This window comes from Heterodontus francisci, chromosome 28 (assembly GCF_036365525.1).
Source record: "Heterodontus francisci isolate sHetFra1 chromosome 28, sHetFra1.hap1, whole genome shotgun sequence".
Lineage (NCBI taxonomy): Eukaryota > Metazoa > Chordata > Chondrichthyes > Heterodontiformes > Heterodontidae > Heterodontus > Heterodontus francisci.
The window spans coordinates 29,387,004-29,404,212 of NC_090398.1; the positions used below are offsets into that span (position 1 = coordinate 29,387,004).

The following is a 17,209-nucleotide window of genomic DNA, read 5'->3' on the forward strand; positions in this document are numbered from 1 at the left end:
GCAGTATTCCAGGTGTGGTCCAACCAGGGTTTGACACAAGTTTAGCATAACTTCTATACTTTTCAATTCTACCCCCTAGGAATAAACCTTAGTGCTTGGTTGACTGTTAACCTGTGTAACTACTTTTAGTGATTTGTGTATTTGTACTCCCAGATCCCTTACCTCATCTGTCCCATTTAGATTCTTATTTTGTAAGTAATATGTAACCTCTTTACTTTTCTTTCCAAGATGTAATACCTCACATTTATCTATGTTGATATTAATTTGTCAATTACATGTCCATTCTGCAAGTTTGTGAACATCTTCATGTAATTTGTTGCTATCCTCCTCAGATTAACTATCCCCCCAACCCCAAGTTTGGTGCCATCTGAAGATTTAGAAATTGTGTTTTTGATTCCAAAGTCTAAATCATTAATATAAATTGTAAAACAGTGATCCCAGCACTGATCCTTGTGGAACACCACTTTCCACCTTCTGCCATTCTGAGTAACTACTCTTTATCCCACAACCTGCTTTCTGTTTTGAAGCCAGCTGGCTGTCCATTCTGCTTGTTCCCTGATCCTGCAATCTCTGACCTTATTCATTAGTCTGTTCTGTGGTACTTTATCGAAGACTTTTTGAAAATCGGGATAAATTGCATCTACTGCATTAGCATTGTCTACTTTCTCTGTCACCTCTTCAAAAAATTCAACAAGGTTGCTTAAGCAAGACTTTCACTTCAAATCAATGCTGACTATTCATTATTATATCTTTGGTTTCTCGATATTCTTCTATTCCCACCTTTAATCGGGATTCCATTATTTTTCTTACCACTGATGTTAAGCCAACTGGTCTATAGTTCCCTGTACATGTTCTATCTCCTTTCTTAAATATAGGTATAATGTTAGCTATCAGCCAGTCTTCTGGCACTCTACTTCTTCTTCTTTGGCCTTCTTGTCTTGAGAGACAATGGGTAAGCGCCTGGAGGTGGTCAGTGGTTTGTGAAGCAGCGCCTGGAGTGGCTACAAAGGCCAATTCTAGAGTGACAGACTCTTCCACAGGTGCTGCAAATAAAATCGGTTGTCGAGGCTGTTACACAGTTGGCTCTCCCCTTGCGCTTCTGTCTTTGTTCCTGCCAACTGCTAAGTCTCTTCGACTCGCCACACTTTAGCCCCGCCTTTATGGCTGCCCGCCAGCTCTGGTGATCACTGGCAACTGACTCCCACAACTTGTGATCAATGTCACAGGACTTCATGTCGCGTTTGCAGATGCCTTTAAAGAGGAGACATGGACGGCCGGTGGATCTGATACCAGTGGCGAGCTCGCTTTACAGTGTGTTCTTGGGGATCCTGCCATCTTCCATGCAGCTCACATGGCCAAGCCATCTCAAGCGCCGCTGGCTCAGTAGGGTGTCTAAGCTGGGGATGTTGGCCACCTCGAGGATTTCTGTGTTGGAGATACGGCCCTGCCACCTGATGTCAAGGATATTCCGGAGGCAGCGAAGATAGAATGAAATGAAACATCACTCTTGGCTGACATACGTTGTCCAGGCCTCGCTAACGTCGAGAAAGGTACTGAGGACACAGGCTTGATACACTCGGACTTTTGTGTTCCATGTCAGTGCGCCATTTTCCCACACTCTCTTGGCCAGTCTGGACGTAGCAGTGGAAGCCTTTCCCATGCGCTTGTTGATTTCTGCATCGAGAGACAGGTTGCTGGTGATAGTTGAGCCTCAGTAGGCAAACTCTTGAACCACTTCCAGAGCATGGTCGCCAATATTTATGGATGGGGCATTTCTGATGTCCTGCCCCATGATGTTCGTTTTCTTGAGACTGATGGTCAGGCCAAATTCGTTGCAGCCAGCCAGTTTGTCCCTTGAGGTCCTGCTTTTTAATTTAGCTCTGAACACCTGATATTCCCTCAGCAGGATCTCCTCCCGGTTCCCACATATGTTGTTTGTTCTGACACCGACAACGACAACTGGATTATTGCCTCCTCTTCCAAATTGCTCTCCTGCCACCATAAGATATCCCTTACCCTGGCACCTTGTAGACAACGCACCCGACAGGATTCTCATTCATGGCTGCAGAGGACACTATCCATCCCTCTAATTATAGAAACCCTTATCACTACCACATTCTATTCTGCTCTTTCCCTCTTGGACAGTCTTCTGAGCCACAGTACCTTGGTCTACATTGTGACTGTCCTCCCCACAGTCTTTCTCCTTGTCCTCACAGGTAACAAGTACATGGTACCTTTTGGACAAGACCTGTGTTTGAGGGACCTCCTTCTCAATCTCTCCTCAGTCCTCACCATGCTGCTCCCTAATGGTTACACCCTCTTCTTGAACCTGTGATTTTCTCTGAGCTGTGACTGTGTTCTGGATAAAACTTGAAGACATTCCTCCCCCTCCCTTATGTTTGGGAATGTCTCTAACTCACATGCCAGCCCATTGAATCTGAGCTGGAATGACTGAAGACGGAGACATTTCCTGCTGGTGTGGGAATGTGGGACAGTCTCACTATCCACAAACTCCCACATCCGACAGTCCCAACACGTAGCCTGCCCTGTCATCTCTAGTCTTTTATCATTAATTTGCTTATTGATAACCTGAATAAATGTAATTAGGTCTTTTAAAACAATTAATAAATGTATTAAATTAATTAGATACATCAATTAATTAACAAAGTAATAGATTTATTTCCCCAAGTAATACTCTATCCAAACGCTGTCACTCAGAGAGACAAAAACACACTGTAATACTCACCAACCAATCATCTACCTTCTGTCCTGTTACTTCCCTCTTTGATGTTTATTGACAGCTCCTGAATATATGAGGAGTTTTAGATTAGATTAGAGATACAGCACTGAAACAGGCCCTTCGGCCCACCGAGTCTGTGCCGACCATCAACCACCCATTTATACTAATCCTACACTAATCCCATATTCCTACCACATCCCCACCTGTCCCTATATTTCCCTACCACCTACCTATACTAGTGACAATTTATAATGGCCAATTTACCTATCAACCTGCAAGTCTTTTGGCTTGTGGGAGGAAACCGGAGCACCCGGAGGAAACCCACGCAGGCACAGGGAGAACTTGCAATCTACAGTGTGAGATTCATTGTCAGTGATGGGAAAATCTGGTTGTTAATTTCCTCAAGTCTTTTTCAGTGTTTCCTGTAACATTCAACAGAAAGTGAATTGTATCAGGTCCAGGGTTTGATTCAGTTTGTTTCTCACTCTCTGTCTGTTTGTGTTTAGACTGGGTCGCAATAATCTGGGAGATTCAGGAGTGAAACTACTGTCTGAGGCTCTGAGGAACCCGGCCTGTAAAATACAGAAACTGGGGTAAGTACCAGACTGTGTGAGATTGCATTGATAATAACTGGGCAGCTGACACTGTATATTATTAATATCTTCTTCATCTGTCTTTGGCCTCCTTGTCTTGAGAGACAATGGATAAGCACCTGGAGGTGATCAGTGGTTTGTGGAGCAGAGCCTGGAGTGGCTAGAAAGGCCAATTCTAGAGTGGCAGACTCTTCCACAGGTGCTGCAGATAAAATTGGTTGACAGGGCTGTTACGCAGTTGGCTCTCCCCTTGCGCTTCTGACTTTTTTCCTGCCAACTGCTAAGTCTGTTCGACTCGCCACAATTTAGCCCCACCTTTATGGCTGCTCGCCAGCTCTGGCGATCACTGGCAACTGACTCCCACGACTTGTGATCGATGTCACAGGACTTCAAGTCGCGTTTGCAGACGTCTTTAAAGTGGAGACATGGACGGCCGGTGCGTCTGATACCTGTGGCGAGCTCGCTGTACAATGTGTCCTTGGGGATTCTGCCATCTTCCATGCGGCTCACATGGCCAAGCCATCTCAAGCGCCGCTGACTCAGTCGGGTGCATAAGCTGGGGATGTTGGCCGCCTCGAGGACTTCTGTGTTGGAGATACGGTCCTGCTACCTGATACCAAGTATTCTCCGGAGGCAGTGAAGATAGAATGAATTGAGACGTCGCTCTTGGCTGACATACGTTGTCCAGGCCTCGCTGCCATAGAGCAAGGTACTGAGGACACAGCCTTGATACACTCGGACTTTTGTATTCCGTGTCAGTGCGCCATTTTCCCACACTCTCTTGGCCAGTCTGGACATAGCAGAGGAAGCCTTTCCCATGCGCTTGTTGACTTCTGCATCGAGAGACAGGTTACTGGTGATAGTTGAGCCGAGGTAGGTGAACTCTTGAACCACTTCCAGAGGGTGGTTGCCGATATTGATGGATGGAGCATTTCTGACGTCCTGTCCCATGATGTTCGTTTTCTTGAAACTGATGGTTAAGCCAAATTCGTTGCAGGCAGCTGCAAACCTATTGATGAGACTCTGCAGACACTCTTCAGTGTGAGATGTTAATGCAGCATCGTCAGCAAAGAGGAGTTCCCTGATGAGGACTTTCCTTACTTTGGTCTTCGCTCTTAGACGGGCAAGGTTGAACAACCTGCTCCCTGATCTTGTGTGGAGGAAAATTTCGTCTTCTGAAGACTTGAACGCGTGTGAGAGCAGCAGGGAGAAGAAAATCCCAAACAGTGTAAGTGCGAGAACGCAGCCCTCTTTCACGCCACTCAGGATAGGAAAGCGGTCTGATGAGGCGCCGCTATGCTGAATTGTGCCTTTCACATTGTCATGGAATGAGGTGATGATATTTCGTGGCTTCGGTGGACATCCGATCTTTTCTAGTAGTCTAAAGAGATCACGTCTGCTGACGAGGTCAAAGGCTTTGGTGAGATCAATGAACGCAACGTAGAGGGGCATCTGTTGTTCACGGCATTTCTCCTGTAGCTGACGAAGGGAGAACAGCAGGTCAATGGTTGATATCCCTGCTCAAAAGCTGCACTGTGCCTCACGGTCGATGCGCTCAGCCAGCTTCTGGAGCCTGTCTAAAGCGACTCGAGCGAAGACTTTCCCCACTCTGCTGAGCAGGGAGATTCCACGGTAGTTGTTGCAGCCACCGCGGTCACCTTTGTTTTTATAGAGAGTGATGATATTGGCTTCGCGCATGTCCTGTGGTACTGCTCCCTCGTCCCAGTACAGGCAATTAATATCAGTAATCGCATTATTAATAAACACTGTACATTATCAGTTTCAGCAATTGTGTTATTGCTAAGCACTGCTATTACTAGTGTCAGTAATTGGTGTTATAAATACACAATGCGGATTTACTCTGATTCCTGTTACTTTTCCATCTTTGATTCCAGGCTGGAAAAAAACAATCACTCAGATTCTCGTGTCAAGGATCTCGCCTCTGCTCTCAGTGCAAACCGGTCACTGACGGATCTGAACCTGAGTTATAATAAACTGGGAGATTCAGGAGTGAAACTACTGTCTGCAGGTTTGAGGAACCCAGAATGTAAAATACAGAAACTGTGGTAAGTGCTAATTGTATATTAATTATGTTTAATTGAATCCAGATGGTGGGCATTAACCCAGACTGTAAAATACAGACACTGGAGTAAGTACCAGACTGTGAGAGATTGTGTCTATAATAACTGGATGTCTAACACTGCACATTATTGTTAATATCAATAATAGTGTTATCAATAAACATTATTATTAGTATCAGTAATAGTGTTCTTAATAAACACTGTGAATTTACTATGATTCCTGGTATTTCTCTCTCTGATCCCAGGCTTTCCAGTAACGCACTCACAGCTTCTTGTGTCGGGGATCTCGCCTCTGCTCTCAGTACTCTGAAGGTTCTGGATCTGAGTTATAATAAACTGGGAGATTCAGGAGTGAAACTACTGTCTGCAGCTCTGAGGAACCCGAACTGTAAAATACAGAAGCTGCAGTGAGTGCTAATTATATATTAGTTATGTTCAAACGTTTGCAGTTGGTGGGCATTAACCCAGACTGTGAAATACAGACACTGGAGTAAGCACCAGACTCTGTGAGATTGTTTCCAAAGTAACTGGATGTCTAACACTGCACATTATTAATCGTATCAATAATAGTGTTATCAATAAACATTATTACTAGTATCAGTAATGGTGTTCTTAATAAACCATAGAATTTGCTGTGATTCCTGGTATTTCTCTCTTTCTCTGATCCAGGCTTTCCAATAACGAACTCACAGCGTCTTGTATCGAAGATCTCGCCTTCGCTGTGAATAAAAACTGGTCACTGATGGATCTGAACCTGAGTTGTAATAAACTGGGAGATTCAGGAGTGAAACTACTGTCTGCAGCTCTGAGGAACCCGGACTGTAAAATACAGGAACTGCAGTGAGTGCTAATTATATATTAATTATGTTTAATTGTATTCAGATGGTGAGCATTAACCCAGACTGTAAAATACAGACACTGGAGTAAGTACCAGACTGTGAGAGATTGTGTCTATAATAACTGGATGTCTAACACTGCACATTATTATTAGTATCAATAATTGTGTCATCAATAAACGTTGTTATTAGTATCAGCAATGGTGTTCTTAATAAGCCATGGAATTTTCTGTGATTCCTGGTATTTCTCTCTCTCTGATCCAGGCTTTCCAGTAACGCACTCACAGCTTCTTGCATCGAGGATCTCGCTTCCACTCTCAGTACAAACCGGTCACTGACGTTTCTGAACCTGAGTTATAATAAACTGGGAGATTCAGGAGTGAAACTACTGTCTGAGGCTCTGAGGAACCCAGACTGTAAAATACAGAGACTGGAGTAAGTGCTAATTGTATATCAATTGTGTTTACTTGTGTGAAGGTAGTGGGCATTAACTGGGGTTTCACTTGGAAACTTATAAATACTGTGGTGTGGTTGAGTGAGGAGGTGTATGTGTGTAATGCTTAACTCTGTAAATTAATGTAAGACTGAGTAAAGATTAACTCCAGTAATCTTCTTCACCAACTGGCTTTCCAGAGTAGAATATGGTAACAGAGAATGGTCGCCTCAAGATGAAGGTCCAAGGCGATGAAAAAAGGCTGCGATTGCTGACAACGCAACCACTAGGTGTCGCAGTATGGCCACATGCAAATGCAGCCTCACGGACTGAAACGTCACTGTCTGCGACGTCTCAGGCAGCTGCCTGTAAAAAAATCAGTTGAACCCAAACCCCCTCACCCTTCAAAGGCCGCAATCACCGCCTCCACCCGTTCCGCAACAATACAGCACTCCCTCCCACAATGGCCGCTTCTCTTACCCACTCCCTCCCACATCCACTTACCCACTGCTGCCGAATGCTCGCCACTCCATTTCACCGTTCTCTCCCGCACCCGTCTGCCCGCTGTCCCCTCCTGCTGCTCGCTCCCCATCTCATCACCTAGAGAAGCAGCAGGGGTGGGATGGAGCAGCAAAGAATCGAGAGCGACAAGCAGGCGAGCACAGGAGAGAACAGCGGATGAGAGCGGGGAAGAAAACTGGTGACTGAGGCGCCAATCGTGGGAGGGAGCAGGGTACTGTTGGAGGCATAGAGATTGTGATCATGGCCATTGATGGGTGAAGCAACACTCGGACATTATTACGTCTGACGTCATTACGTGGTGACGTTAATGCGCGTGCATGGACCCATACTGGTAAGCTGACAAATGTTCAGACACATGATAACGTCGGCGATCGCTTTGCACATGCTCTGCACTGTCAGGAGAGATTCTGAAAAAAAACCGGACAAAAAACTACAATCCTATCAGCAATGATCAGAAATGGCCGAAAGCAAGTGTAAATTGTTGGGCTTTGATTACCCTCTGATGTTCTCGGAATCTGAACCATATGACCAGGTGTGGTGAAAGTGATTGCTCTTGATATCGAGGCAGCATTTGACTGAGTGGGAAATCAAGGAGCCCGAGGCAAATTGAAGTTAGTGGGAATCAGGGGGAAAACGCTTCATTGGTTGGTGTTATGACCGGGGATGGAGGAGTGCACTGTCTTTCTCTAGTTCCACTTCTGCACATTTACTGGGTAAATGTTTTACCCAGTTACCGATACAGCCAATTATATACTTCATCTATTTTCGTTTCTAAATAAAAATTTGCCAACAAAGTTTCTTTAATAATCAACAAAATTATTAATTTATTATAAAACAAGACTCATTTCATAAATATGCAACACTTATTAATGCACAGGTTGTAATATTGAAGTATAAATATATTCCCTTCGAGATAACCCAACACACCTACACAAACGCACCAGTTAAAGGAAAAACAAAGATGCTTTCTCTGCGAGATCAACTTTACAAAAAAAACAAAAAAAAAACTTTGGCCAAGTACCTGTTACTTCTTGGAGAAAAAGGATAAGATATGGAGCATTCTAGTTGGTCTGGATCCATGGAGACGGGTGTCACTGGTCACATGCAGTTGTCACTAGGATCTTTTCAGAAGCAGTTCATTCAGGAGATGTGAAGAGAAAGTCTTGCAGAAACTTCTCAGGAGAAATGCTGCATCAGTTTCTCCAGTTCTCACACTGGATTCTCAGAGTTCTCAAAGAGGTGGAATAGGATGAACTGGTGACCTCTCTCACTTAGCAGGCTGACACCCCAACTGTCCATTCAAACAGTTCTAAACAAAACCAACTCCTGACTACCATAAATCATGGAATCTTCTGTGAAAACTACCAAGTTTGCAAGTAAAATATTAAAGAAGTGAATATCACCGCTGAGCCCTAGCATTCAGCAAACCCTGTTGAGACTGACATCGCGAAAACATGTGACTTCTCTGTAATCAACTCCAATAGTCAGTGAGGCCTTTGCTGTTTACCTAGCTTAAGACATGTGACTTCCAGTAAGTGTTTTTTTTTAAACAAGGTCTCAAGTGTCTTTCCAATGACCCTTTTTTAAAAAGCAAGTCAAGCATTTCCTCAGATATTTCCATAGACTTTTGAATATGAGTCCTCAAAAAATATTTTAACAATGGAAGCACCTTCAGAACATTGGAGCCACACCTCGTACGGAAGATGGTTGTGGTTAAAGCCTGGCTACCCGACCCAAACCCGACTTGATCCGACTACATGTGTTGGGTTCCGGTCAGGTATGGTGGAAATTCCGAGTCCAGCATTCGGGCTCAGTTGGATTGAGCTGGACATTGCTTCCGGGAAGTCATGGGGCCAAGTTTACCAATGATTCTCCATAACTCCAGCTGCAGGGACAGCCTGCTGCTGAAATAGATAAAGGCGATGCATGTAGGGTCAGGTTGGGCGCGAAAAAAATTAAAGGGTTTGAGCTCGAGTCAGATACGGGTTGGCTGTGGTCAGGTTGGGCCCAGATCGGGTTTTAATTTTATACCCGCGCCAGGCTTTAGTTGCAGTTGTTGGACGTCATTAATCTCAGTTCCAGGACATCACTGCAGGAGTTCCTCAGAGTAGTGTCCTCGGCTCAAACATCTTGAGCTGCTTCATTAGTGATCTTCCTTCCATCATAAAGTCAGAAGTGAGGATGTTTAGTAATGATTGTACAGTGTACAGTGCCACAAAAACACAAGAAATTGGAGCAGGAGTAGACCATATGGACCATCGAGCCTGCTGCACCATTCAGTACGATTATGGCTAATCTTAGGCTTCGACTTCACTTTCCCACCCGCTCGCTATATCCCTTGATACCCTGAGAGTCCAAAAATCTGTCTATCCCAGCCTTAAATGTATTCAACAATAGAGCATCCAAAACACTCTGGAATAGAGAATTCCAAAGATTCTTAACCCTTTGAGTGAAGTAATTTTTCCTCATCTCAGTCCTAAATGTTTGGCAGCTAATCCTGAGACTGTGCCCAGTGTTTTCGATTCCCCAAACAGGGGAAACAATATCTGTGTCTACTAAGTCCCTTCAGAATTTTGTATGTTTCTATGACATCACCTCTCATTCTTCTAAACTACAGAGAGTATGGGCCCAATTTACTTAGCTTCCCATCATAGGACAACCCCCTCATCCCAGGGTCCAATCTGGTAAACCTTTGCTGTATCGCCTCCAATGCAAGTATATCCTTTCTTAAATGTGGAGACTAAAACTGTACACAGCACTCCAGATGTGGTCTCACCAAAACCCTGTACAATTGTAGCAAGACTTCTTTATTCCTGTCCTCCAATCCCCTTGCAATAAAGGCCAACATGTCATTTGCTTTCCGAATTGCTTGCTGTACCTGCGTGCTAACTTCCTGCATTGAAGCACACCCAAGTCTCTTTGAACACCAACACTTACAAGATGTAGACCTTTTAAAAAGCACTCTGTTTTTCTATTCTTACTACCAAAGTGAATAACTTTGCACTTCCTGACATTGTACTCCATCTACCATTCTCAACTCCTCAGATATTGAAGCAGTCTACTTCCCAAAGAGTCAAGACCTGGACAACATCCAGGCTTGGGCTGGTAAGTGCTAAGTAGCATTCATGCCAAACAAGTGTGCCAGACAATGCCCATCACCAACAAAAAAGAATCTAACCATTTGCCCTTGACATTCAACAGCATATAGATCAATGGATCCCCCACTATCAACATCCTGGGGGTTACCTTTGACCAGAAACTGAACTGGAGCAGACGTATAAATACTGTGTCTACAAGAGCAGGTCAGTGGCTGGAAATTCTGCAGCGAGTAGTCCACCTCCCGACTCCACAAAGCCTGCCCACTATCGACAAGGCACAAGTCAAGAGTGTGATTGAATACACACTACTTGCCTGGATCAGTGCAGCTCCAACAACACTCAGAAAGCTCAACATCATCCAGGATAAAGCAGCCCACTTGATAACACCCATGCACTACCTTAAACATTCACTACCTCCACCAGGGACGGACAGAGGCAGCAGAATGTACCAGATGCAAGATACACTGCAACAACTCACCTTGTCTCCTTTAACAACACCTTCCAAACCTGTAAACTCTTCCACCTAGAAGGAAAAGGGCTGCAGACGTGTGGGAACACCACCATCTGCAAGTTTTCCTCCAAGTAACACACCATCCTGACTTGGGAATATATCGCCGTTCCTTCACTGACAACTAGATCGAGATCCTGGAATTCCCTCTCTAACAGCACTGTGGATGTACCTGCACCAGATAGACTGCAGAGGTTCAAGAAGGCAGATCACCACCACCTTCCCAAGGGCAATTAGGGATGGGCAACAAATGCTGGTCTTTCCAGCGACGCCCACATCTCATGGCACAAATAAGTATAAAGAATGAAGTGGATATGTGGACATGGGTTGTGTCCCGATGAGAAAGGAAACAAGGTATGGCCTTGGCATTGCTTCGGACCAGAAGTAAAATGCTTTGTGAGCTGCCTCCCCATCAGTGAAAAACTGATTTGGTTTGGATCTTCTTTTAGAGTTCTTGGATGAAATAAACAAGTAACGTGATCTATTAAATACCTTTGAGGCATGGTCAGAGTTTGATACGTTTTGGAAGACAGATGTTTAGTCAAAGGAAGAATATATCATGTACTTTAACAGACTGTATAAAGATTGACAAAATTCACTTTAGAGATCCCTGGTTCAATGCTAGCACTTAAATTGCTGGATTGTGCCAAAGTGTAGCAAAGGGACATGCTCCAGGTTCTAACTGGTTTTCAGTTCTCAGAGAGAGAGACTCCCTGTTGGATCAGATGTCTGCTCTCTTGAAAAGATTCCTGGGGCCTTGGTGGAGCAAACGGGACATTCCGCAGTAACACAAAGAATAAAAGACACAATAATTGCCAGATTTAGAAATGGACCAGATCCTGGAAGCAGGTGTAAGTACAATGGAATGGTTATGGACAGTCAGAATGAGGATGAAAGCACCTTTAGTAGATCTGGCTATTATTGCGAATACAAAATTAGAACCGCAATAATAGGCGACTGAAACCCAGCAAAGGCCAAGGAGCAGTTAATAGGTGCATCAGGTGTGGCTGCAAATCCCATTATGCCATGAACTGCACAAAGCATAGCGGCAGAGTCCTCGAAATGACTCACGGGAATGAAGATTCTGAGGCAGAAGATGAAGACGTGGATGAGTCCAAACAAATTGTACAAGTCACAAGGAGTTTTAGTCCAATATTGAATATGTCATTCACAGACTTGTTTAACTGTGTTGTGCTAGTAGTGCTTGCACTTCAACAGTTTGCTGAACAGATTGGTTAAAATGTCATTTAGATTCACTAAGTAATGAGGATTGATGCACCGTTAAAAAGTATAAAAGTACTACTTGTTTCAGTTTCGTGATGATGAGCATTAAGGTCACTAAGGAGAGTCATAATTCCATACAAAATAGCTGGAGTAAGCCATGTTATCAGTACTGATGTCTCCAGTGAGATATCTATGTGGTTGAGTAAACCTTCTATCAAAGAGGCACAAATGAAACTTGACATGGAGTGTGATAAGGCAGTTACTTTTGGAAAGTCAGTGGATTTGCAGTTTTCCCAATCAGGACATTATTGTGTCCCCTTAACAAAACCTGTTGTTTCTTATCAGAGTATTAGACAAATATTAATGACATCAGTTGAGAAGAATCAGAGAGTAGAAAGGCAAGTTGGCTTGAAGTAATATAGACAATTTGCTAACCCTGCTTGTCAGAGGTTTAAAACCCTGCTAAAAGATACAGGTACAGTTGAAGAGTGTATAAGGCTAATAGAAGAGATTAGTCAAGTGTGAAATATGTAAAAAGTATTGGAGGATGCTGCCACGTCCTATTGTAAACCTTCCATTGGCACGCGGCTATAACAAGGTCATTGCGTGGATCAAAGAAAGAAATATTTTCATCCTACATTTTATAGACCTGGCCACCAGACTTAGTGTTTCTGCAATAAAATTGAGTAAGGACAAAAGGGTGATTATAGATAAAATCATGGAGAAATGGATAGGGATCAGACTTGGGGCACGAGCAAAGTTTCTAATTGATCGTGGAGGGAATTTGCCAATGATGAGTTCAATGACATGTTTGAAAACATGAACATTCTGGTCATGAATACAGCAGCTGAAAGTCTTTTCAGTAATGGACTCTGTGACAGGAATGATGTGGTGATTGATGAAATGCTGCATAAAATCTTAGCTGATCAACCAGACTGCAAGTTGACAATCGGCCGAGCATTGAAGGTTCATATAAAGAATTCACTCCAGATGGTTGGAGGGTTTAGTCCCTGTCAATTGGCCGATAGGGAATATTCACAATTACTTCCTGAACTGTGTGATAGTCCTCCTGCTCCAGAAGGCACTACAATTAGTTCAATTTTTACAACACATTTGAATATTTTACATGTGTGACAATGGGCTTTCATCAATTCTGAGGTCTTGTGGAACATTCAGAGAGCTCTGAGGCATCATATAAGACCATCTGAGATAGAATTTAATTCAGCAGATTTGCTCTATTATAAAAGAGAGGGTCATAGGGAACGGAAAGGCCTGGGTAAAGTAATAGGCCATGATGGTAAAACAGTCCTGATCAAACATATCAAACTGTTCAGGTTCATTCCTCACGATTAATCAGGATTAATTATATCTTGGATTCTGAGCAGCCGATAGAAGTAAACGAGGCACCTTGTACCTCAAATGTTCGTGTGTTTTGTAATGAGAGTCCTGAGGACCAGTAAAACAGTAGATCAAGGGCTGGTTAGTGGTACTGTGAGTGATCATGACACACAGAACAGAGCTATCACATCCAAAGACCAATTGCTCAGAAACTTGGGTGACACATATTCCAGAGGGGTCAAGTTAATGCAGGAATATGACAATTGTGGGACGTGCAGGAAAAGCTACTGGTAAATTTAAATATTGTTTAATGTACAGGATGATGGTCAAGAAGTGAGGTCTGTGAACTGGTAGAATGGGATGAAAGAGTGGAGGGTATGAAAGCACAGTGCACGTTCTGATAGTGGATCTGGAGGTGACTCTTGTATCAGAAAAAAGTCAGATACCGGAGAATGAGCCTCGATAGTGTAAGAGGGAGATCTCACAGTAATCATCCCGACAGACATAAAAGTGCAGGTAGAGGCTGTAACTTAAATAGATTACACAATGAAATTCAAGTCACAGAACAGTCTCTGAACAGAACTAGAAGCAGAAGTCCTCATGATTGTGAAATTTTAGTGACTGCCAATAAACATGAGGACAAACTATTAAGAGAAGCAAAACAAAGGAAATTAGATAGTTGGAGTTGACTCTGTGATACCAGATCAAGGACAAGCTGCCTTGTCACATAGGTGGATTTGTACTGAAAAGATCCTTGTAGATGGGTCTTATTAGGCTAAAGCCAGGCTGGTTGCTCGGGGTTTTGAAGAATGACTGGGTGATACAGATGTTGGAATGGGCTCTCCTACAGCTGGAAAAGTAATGTTGAAAATCCTTTTAGCTCTTTTGGTCACATATTCATGGGAGTGTAGATCAATTGACCTGAAAGCTGCATTTCTGCAGGGCGATACCTTTCAGAGAGCTGAGTTTCTGAAACTTCCCAAAGAGACAGTGGATGCAGAAGGGAAACTATGAAAACTAAACAAAGGCACGTGTGGCCTGGATGATACTTCCAGTGTGTGGTATTTTACAGTGAGATCTGTTTTGCTGAAATACATTGTGTTCAACTAAAAACAGATCCCACAATGTTTTATTGGTATCATAAAGGGAAACTTTCAGACATCTTTATGATACATGTTGATTTCTGATGTGGTGATACTGCTGAATTTGAGAAAGGTATTATTAAAAAGATTAGATTAGAATTTAAAATCGAGAGTCAGGCTTGTGGAACTTTTAAATATATTGGTTTAGTTGTTAAGCAGAGTAGCTCTGAAATAATTTTGAATCAACAATCCTATTTAGTGGGTGTTACTCCCCTCCCAGTTAATCGTACTCGGACATCACAGAAAGATGATGTTATATCTGAAGAAGAGACAGAACAATTGTGAAGCTTGATTGGTCAGTTGAACTGTTTAGACACTCAGATGAGACCAGAGACTAGTTTTTATGTGTTGGAGTGAAGTGCTACAATGAAACATCCTAAAGTCGAGAATGTTTTATTTACCCTTAAAACACTCTATAATTAAATTGATTAAATCTGGAGAAATGTGTGTTTAAGTTCCCATCCCGAGGTGACCCAAAGAACATGAAACTAGTCATTTTTAGCGATGGTTCACATGCTAATCTTCCTGATGGGTATTCTAGTGCAGCTAGTTTCATAATATTACTGATGGGTGAAAATGGGAGATACTGTCCTTCAGCTTGGGAAGCTCAGAAAATAAAAAGGATTATTAAAAGTACTTCCGCTGATTGACACACCAGCCCTTGTGGAAACAGTGGATATGGGATTGTATGTCAAATATTGTAAGTGAGATTCTATACAAGGGGTTTACTGAAGATCACATACTCATTGAATGTTAAGTAGATAATTGTTCATTGTTGGCTGATGCACATTCTACTAAAAGTGTCAGAAAAGGTTACAGAGTCGACCTTGCTGGCTTGAGAGAAATGCCAGAGAGAAAGAAAATCTCTAAAATTAAATGGGTAGATACAAGTCATCAACTGTCTGATTGTTTTACAAAAGGAAATTCTTGTGTGAAGAAATTGTTAGTGGTCCTTGAGGAGGGGTCTCGCAATGAGCGGCACAGTGGCGCAGTGGTTAGCACCACAGCCTCACAGCTCCAGCGACCAGGGTACTGTCTGTGTTTAGTTTGCAAGTTCTCCCTGTGTTTGCGTGGGTTTTCGCCGGGCACTCCGGTTTCCTCCCACCACCAAAGACTTGTAGGTTGATAGGTAAATTGGCCATTATAAATTGCTCCTAGCATAGGTAGGTGGTCGGGGAAAATAAGGACATGTGGGGATGTGGTAGGAATATAGGGTTAGTGTAGGATTAGTATAAATGGTTGGTTGATGGTCGGCACAGACTCGGTGGGCCGAAGGGCCTGTTTCAGTGCTGTATCTCTAAATATAAATATAAAAATGTAATGTTTTGTACAGAATATGGAGGTTTTTGATTTGATTTTTTGCTGACATTTTCTTTGTGCATATCAATTAATTTTATTTAAAGAGAAAGAAGGGAATTTGTTAATTGTCTATTAATGGTGTTTAATATGTGGGCGGTCGTCATTAACAGGGGTTTCAATTGAGCAGATACATTGAGACACTTATTGAAACTGTGTGTGGTTGAGTGAGGAGGTGTGTGCTTGTAATGTTTAACTCTAAATATATGTAGGACTGAGTAAAGATTAACTCCAGTATTATACTTCACCAGCTGCTTTACAGAGTAGAACAGTAAGTACCAGACTGTGTGACATTATGTTTATAATAAAAGGACAGTATAAATTATTCTTAGCATTAGTAATAGTGTTCGGAATGAACGCTGTAAATTATTATTCGTATTAGTAATTGTGTTATCAATGAACCCTGGAGATTTACACTGATTCCTGTTATTTCTCTCCCTGATGCCCAGGGTACAGCGGGTCAGACTCACAGATTCTTGTGCCGAGGATCTCGCTTCTGCTCGCAATACAAACCAGTCACTGACGTTTCTGAACCTGGGAGAAAACTCCTTCACAGACCAATCTGTCCCCGCTCTGAGCCGCCTCATACTGAACTGCAGGAGTCTGAAACATATCGAGTGAGTGTTTGTGTTAATGTTTAATGTAATAAATAAAATATAAATGTGATTCAGTCACTCTTATCAGTAATATCTCAAATTATTATTAAAATATTAATCCCAGTCTCCCTGTTATTTACACTATTGTTAAATCTGTTTATTTCCTGTTTAATCTTTAATCTGTTTCAGGTTGAGGTGGAACCAGTTCAGTTCAAGTGGAGTGAATCAGCTGAAGTCACTGCAGGGCAGAAGACCTGGACTAAATGTGTTTGTGTGAATATTTCAGTTTGTAAACATCACTGGTCTCTCAAAATGAACATTTTTCACCAATTTTCTGTCCTTCCCCTTTAATTGGCCGCGCTCCAGGTTTAAATCCTATTGGCTGTTTCATTGTTTCCAGTTCGAGCTGAGCGAGTGTCATCTCCCATTGTGACATCAGAGGCCCAGCAACAGGGTCACGTGACTCAGCCGCCCGGCCCCACAGCGCTGCTTCTGCAGGATATCCGGGACTGAATGTTCTGCAATGGGGAACTGGGGAAATGTACAGACAGGAAGGGTCCAGGGTGGGGCTCAGTCTGGGCTGCAGTGGGACACTGGTAATTACACTCAATATCCCAGGGTTTGGGAATTACATTATCCAGGGTTCACATTCAGTATCAGTACCCAGTGACCCTGCTGGGAAGTGAACCTGTGTGTGTTCAGGATGGAGACAGGCTCTGTTCAGCTTGGATAGATCCCACCG

The 17,209-nt window shown here is 43.0% G+C and overlaps 1 protein-coding gene across 1 annotated transcript in view; it reads left to right on the forward strand.

Annotated features, from left to right (window-relative positions):
• LOC137345309 (NACHT, LRR and PYD domains-containing protein 3-like) overlaps positions 1-16,744 on the forward strand; it is a 70,517-nt gene extending 53,773 nt beyond the window's left edge. The window contains exons 7-13 of the mRNA XM_068008807.1: positions 3,247-3,333; positions 5,229-5,399; positions 5,660-5,821; positions 6,084-6,254; positions 6,515-6,685; positions 16,321-16,488; positions 16,657-16,744. Of these exons, the coding sequence (XP_067864908.1) occupies positions 3,247-3,333; positions 5,229-5,399; positions 5,660-5,821; positions 6,084-6,254; positions 6,515-6,685; positions 16,321-16,488; positions 16,657-16,744 (1,018 nt within the window). The remainder of the gene's footprint in view (positions 1-3,246; positions 3,334-5,228; positions 5,400-5,659; positions 5,822-6,083; positions 6,255-6,514; positions 6,686-16,320; positions 16,489-16,656) is intronic.
• Positions 16,745-17,209: the final 465 nt, after the last annotated feature.